This window comes from Triticum dicoccoides, chromosome 7B (genome assembly GCF_002162155.2).
Source record: "Triticum dicoccoides isolate Atlit2015 ecotype Zavitan chromosome 7B, WEW_v2.0, whole genome shotgun sequence".
NCBI lineage: Eukaryota > Viridiplantae > Streptophyta > Magnoliopsida > Poales > Poaceae > Triticum > Triticum dicoccoides.
In genome coordinates this window covers 67503970-67510294 of record NC_041393.1, presented here as the reverse complement: position 1 = coordinate 67510294, position 6325 = coordinate 67503970, and the positions used below count along the sequence as shown (strand labels likewise).

Here is a 6325-nt window from a genome sequence, read left to right as displayed (position 1 = left end):
AAATAGGGGGTTCCTGGCGCATCTATAATAAGTCCTCACATTTCTTACAAATAAAACCACTGTATCGAAACCACTGTGTAAAATCGGAGTGTGGTTGAGTTTGATTAAAGGCTTGATCAGAGTCTCTCTGATCCACGACTCCGCACCCAGAGCAGTCGGAGCCGGAGTTAAAAATCATGGAGCAGGCAAATAGGTACTCCGCAGATCCTTGTATTTTACAGAGCTGGTGGACTGCCGAACAAGTACTAAATACAAGGTTTGTTTTGCAACGTGTGTTCACATCTTCGTCTCTGTTTTAATCTTGTCCACCAATTCCTCATCCAACGGTCCAAAATCGCAGGGTGCATCAGGTGCACGAAATCTCCCGTTTCGCCGGATATGTTTTCCATGCTCCGTTGCGCGCAAAACCGAGGAACACACAGACACAATTAACGACCCAGTTGTAGATAGTATAGGTTAGATCTAGGTATAAGTTGGAATTTTCCTTAAGGGCAATTAGTGTTAATGCCATTTTGAAACTTCTCACAACGCCCCATCCTCATCTCATAGTCGTGCTTCCCTGCCTATAGTTGCCTTCCATGTGCGGAAGGTTGCCAATGACGGAGAACTAGGTGATACCTTCCTAAACAAGCCGTTGGTGGAGTACTATAGTGTACTGAGAACATGTGCAGTTACACACAACAATAAATGCAAACAACACACCCGCTTTTTTGGGGAGAGGGGGGGGGGGGGCTAGACGAAAAACCGGTGGATATGGTTAGGCTTGAAATGGGTTCTTGGCGCATTTGCAAAAACATACCTTGTATTTTGACTAAACCTACAGTGCACCCACATACTAGTATGGCATATCCACAATAAGTCTTCACATCTCGTCGAAATAAAAACCACCGCAAAGAAACCACGGTGGAAAACCGGGGTGCAGTTGAGTTTGATTGAATACAAGGTTTGTTTTGCAACGTGTGTTCACATCTTGATCCCTGTTTTAATCTAGTCCACCAATTCCTCATCCAACAGTCCAAAATCATAGGGTGCATTAGGTGCATGGGATCTCCCATTTCGCCGGATATGTTTTCCACGCTCTATCGCGCGCAAAACCGAGAACACGCAGGCATAATTAACGGCTTAGCGTGCATACACTGCCAAGTGGTCCCATGTTGGTTGGCCCACCTTACAGCGACAGGGGGCTTAAGCTCGCGTTTGTGAGCGACCATAATCAAATAGTTTAAGACAAGAAAGAGGTCAAACGGCTATCCTCCACGCCCCCCTCACAAATCCCAAAGGGTTCCTCCATTTTCTTAGGACTTCCGCTTCCGCCCACGATCCATTTCTTTTCTTCAGCTCTTCTTGTTTTACTCACCAGTCTCTGATGTTCGCAGGCCACTACCCACAAGCATTCGCATCCGGCTGCTCAATTCGGTGTTTTTCGTGAAAGCAATTGGCCACCGGTCTGCTGCAATCCAATTTCTTGTCCTTCTCTGCGCACCAATTTCCCCATTTTTGTGCTTGTCCCTCCCTGAAAGGTTCAGGCGGCCTTCGATCGATTTGATGGTCTTGCCCAAGCGCTGAATTTCTTGGGGTTTCTGAGGCTTTAGACGCTTGTTAGATCGACGGAGATGCACCTAGCTCCCAGCTCCGATCATTCAGCTGTCTCGCCGGCGCTCAGGATTCAAGAAACCCCGCCGAATCTGCCGTTCTTGGGCGTCCAGGCTCCAGATCCAGCCCGGAGCGACTCGTCGAGTGGCAGTGCGGGATCCAAGCTCTAGCGCGCGATCTCCGAGCGGCGGCACACCCATTGGAGATCTCGCGCGGGAGCGGCCAAGCCAAGAAGATGTCGCCTCAGCCGCCCCGCGACCTCCCCGAGGACAGGGGGGAGGCCAATGTGCTCATCGAGGAGGCCCCGGGGTCGCCGCCGGCCAAGGAGGCGGGGGCGGGCGGCGCCGTAGGCTGGGCGCTGTCACCGGTGGCGTGGTTCCGGATGCTGGTTAGGGAGCTGCACTGGAGCTTCGTGCTCGGCGTGGTGGCCACCTACGGCATCAGCCAGGGGCTCGGGGGCGGCATATCGCGCGTCGCCTCCGACTACTACTGGAAGGACGTCCAGAAGGTGCAGCCGTCGGCGGCGCAGGTGTACCACGGCGTCACGTCCATCCCCTGGCTTGTCAAGCCGGTCTGGGGCCTGCTCACCGACGTGCTCCCCGTCGCCGGCTACCGGCGCCGGCCCTACTTCGTCCTTGCAGGTGAGCATCCATACTGTTTTGGGCTTTTGGTTACACTTGTGTACTGATGAGCTGTAAACTGAAAGTCTGACTGAATTGTAGACTTGTGGTAGTGTCTAGCATTTGGTGCTGGTGAAGTATAGTGATTAGTGACCAGTGACGAACCTAATCGATAGAGGCGATTATGCCTGTGGCTCAGATAGGACTGTCATTTCTTTGCTGCTATGCACTATGGCACTATGCATCCGAACGATAATGAGTCACATCAGAAAACAAACTTGTTTTGCCATTGGGGATATCCATATTTCACTTCTGAATAACTTTGCATATAGGGAAATGCTAAATGTGACCAACAATTACGAAGGAATCAATGGAGCTGTTTACTTGCATATATTCAAAGCAAAAATGCGGCATAAGCAAAATACATCAGCTATTCCCCGTAGCAGTGTTATTTTTACTGCCGTTCTCTTGATTAAATGTAACTATTAAATTTGGTAACAGGCTATGGATTTTCTTTATTAATTTTGCCCCCTCCCTGTTTTCCGAGGAATACCCAGGCATAATGGGAGTGATTGCTATGCTTATAGTCTCTCTCCACAGCAAGCTTCATGTGATGTTCGCATTGTTGGCATTGATGTCTGGGAGTGCAAGTGTAGCAATAGCTGATGTAACTATAGATGCCTGTGTGGCCGAAAACAGTCTAATACACCCTCATCTCGCGGCTGACATGATGAGCTTAAATGGCTTCTGTTCATCTGTTGGAGGTCTTATTGGATTCTCAATAAGTGGTTTTCTTGTTCATGCAATTGGATCACAGGTGAGCATCACCAGCTCATACACTCGATATTTTAGCGCTATGTACTTCCCAATCATTGATCATCTCTAATCAAATGAGCTAGATAACTTCCTCATAAATCCAATCCAGAGTATTTATCCACATATACACTCTGGGTATGCATAAAGAATAAGTACACCAAGCTTGTGCTCCTCTATTTTGCCGTGTAGAAAGTAAATTATCTATTATTACTACTTTGGATGGTACTGGTTTCTGGAATCTGATAGTAGATAAATCTTGTCTTTCTCAAGGGAACCCTTGGCATTTTAACCATACCTTCTGCCTTGGTAATTTTAGCTGGAATACTGCTAAAGGATGTCTATATCCCTAACTTCCCATACGGGCAGGTTAGTAGAATGTTTTCCTCGTGTTGTTCGAGATCAGATATAAGTACTTTGTTTGCGTGCACTAAATTTTCTGTCTGAAACCACAAAGTAGGCTCATAAGAAGTTTGTAGAAGCCAGTGGAAAAATGTTAAGGACCTTAAAATGCCGTGAAGTATGGCGGCCATGTTTTTACATGTACATGTCGCTTGCTCTCAGTGTGGATATTCAAGAAGGAATGTTCTACTGGTACACAGACCCAAGTGCAGGGCCATCTTTCTCTGAGGTACACCTTACACCTATATACATTTTTGTGCTATAATATAATTCATAGTTTCTTTGGACCTTTGGCTCCTTTTTTCATGACACTACAGTTTGCTTGCAGTTAAATTCTATTATTCTTTTTTTCCCGGGGAAAATTCATCTGTACTTGACATATCTGAAATGACTCCCATGTGTTCCTTTTCACTTCATGTTATAGACTTTTCATAATTTCCAAGATGCTATTTTGACTACAATATCTTTTCAAGATGTTCCATATCTTCAAATTAACATATTTTGTAAAATTATGATATCAATAAATTACTTTTGAAGAAAAATCCAATATATATATTTATATGCAATATAGATAGTTTTGGATATATTCCCGAACAAATGTTAGAAAGTTTGCTTCTTATTCTAAAGCATCAAATAAAAAAGGGGCAGTGTGGGTACATCTGATGCAAATATAACATTTCTTTTGGGAATTTAACAATCTTTGACGCATGACCGAAATAAGACTTTTTTTCTACTTTACCAGGGATTCATTGGGTTTATCTTCGCAATTGGTTCAGTGGGATCTCTTGTTGGAGTTATACTTTATCAGAATATTCTGAGGGACCACTCTTTTCGCAGTGTTCTTTGTTCAAGTCAGTTGCTGCTAAGCCTGTCAGGAATGCTTGATCTGATTTTGGTACTTCGTCTAAATCTAAAACTTGGGATACCTGATTACTACTTCGCTGTGATCGACGAGGGGGTCGCCAAGATGATCAATCGCATCAAGTGGATGCCTCTTTTGGTGCTCAGCTCAAAGCTTTGCCCACCTGGCATCGAGGGCACATTCTTCGCGCTGCTCATGTCCATTGACAATATTGGCGTGCTGTCAGCATCTTGGATCGGTGGGCTACTCCTTCATTTGTTAAGGATCACAAGAACAGAGTTCAAAAACCTCTGGGCCGCCATCTTGATCCGAAATGTGATGAGGCTACTACCGTTGGCACTGCTATTCTTGGTGCCGAGAAGTGACCCGAATTCTAACATACTTCCTGCTGATTTGCTGGCTGAGTATGACGGTGCCGAGGCTCGACGAATAGAGAACGTCGAGCTAACCTCCCTTACCGTTGACAAGAATACGAGCACCGATGCCTCGCTCCAGGAATGCAAAACCCAGGAGCATCTTGATGTAGGGCAAGATGACGACGAGGCTTCGTTACTCGCCAACAGGGGCTGATGGACCATATATACATGTTTTTTTTTCCTCATTACACAGACATATAGTTGAAAAGGATCATAAAAATCACATTGTGTTGTTTTTAGTTGTTCATGCTGTTGTATTCATTCATTTTACATTAGGTTAGCAAATCATCAAATGCCAGATAGTACTTTGAAATTTGATACTCCCTCCGATCCATATTACTTGTCGCCGCTTTAGTAAAACTTCAGCTTCTTCTTTTTAACTCTCACTGTGTTATCTGATCTTGACTCAAGTTGTATTATTTACCTTCCTTGCAAGTCTTGTATGCGACGTGTCTATTTTCCTTCTGCCCTGGCTTAACCTGGCCAGTTCACACCTCATAATCTACATGATTTGAGCTCTCAAAGCCTGAATTGATGCCACGAGGGCCATGTGTAGCGGACCAGATTCTCTGCAACTCATTTTCATCAGCAGATGAAGGAGAACGATATGGTAATAGCGATGTTGCTGTTAGGTGCACGCTAGCAGTGATGATCTCGTTCTTGACAGCAACAATTTTAAATGATTGATTCCTAAATTATTAGAGTGACCCCTTTGGCGAGACACAAGAAGATATGATATGATATGACATAAATGGATGCCATGCCTCACAAATCGCACGAGGTGGAAAAATTAGCATGAAAATCCCATTGAAAATAAATATGATATTTTTTATGGAGGAAAAATGTTGCTCGAAGGGAGATGGTGGGGGCGGAAATAGAGAGACCGTCTACAATTCTCGAAGAAGTCTCAAAGGGAGCTTTGCTCTTATGGATCTGGGTGACCATTTTTCTATTTCATGAGTTCACAATGTTTTTGTTCCTAGAAAAAGGCGTTTCAGGAACGATAATAGGGTTTCCCTCACCGACACAAGGACGATGAAATCCATGTCCTACCATAATAGGTGGGTTTTCAATGACCAGCACTCTTAGGAGGTGGTTCAAGTTTGCGCATGATCTTTTTTTTACCGAGAAAAGGCATTTTATTCATTCTTTAGGTGGACAATATCAGATTGCACTAAGGCAAACCATAAATCAAGGACTACATCAAGAGTAAGAGCACTAGAGACTACAAAAGACCTTTTAGCGCACCGATGAGCAACTTCATTGGCATCTCTTCATGCAAACTGAACTTGAAAACCCTGAAAGCTTGAGAGATATGAGTGAATCTCTCTGAGTATATGGCGTGCCACTAAGCGAAAATCATCACCCCGTCAGTCATCACGAAGAGATTGACGGACAATTTTTGGTACAATGTTTTGCCACCCCACCTCCATTGCAAGCAACACGGCATCCCTACGTGCTAGTAGCTCAATCGTGTAGGGGTTGACTATATCGTTGGATATTTAGAACACCTGGCCACGACGAAGTTTCCCATGTGATCACGGGCCACGACTCCCTCCACAAAACATCCCCTAGGCACATCTACAACCCATGCTTGTTGATCTTCGTCCATTCCATCT

At 44.9% G+C, this 6325-nt stretch overlaps 1 protein-coding gene across 1 annotated transcript; it reads left to right on the top strand.

Annotated features, from left to right (window-relative positions):
- The first annotated feature begins 1242 nt into the window (after nt 1-1242).
- On the top strand, nt 1243-5086 carry LOC119338306 (probable folate-biopterin transporter 2). The gene is made up of 5 exons (XM_037610598.1): nt 1243-2234; nt 2771-3030; nt 3300-3395; nt 3487-3657; nt 4171-5086. The coding sequence occupies exons 1-5, from the start codon at nt 1829-1831 to the stop codon at nt 4858-4860; spliced, it is 1623 nt and encodes a 540-aa protein (XP_037466495.1). The 5' UTR covers nt 1243-1828; the 3' UTR covers nt 4861-5086.
- The last annotated feature ends 1239 nt before the right edge of the window (nt 5087-6325 follow it).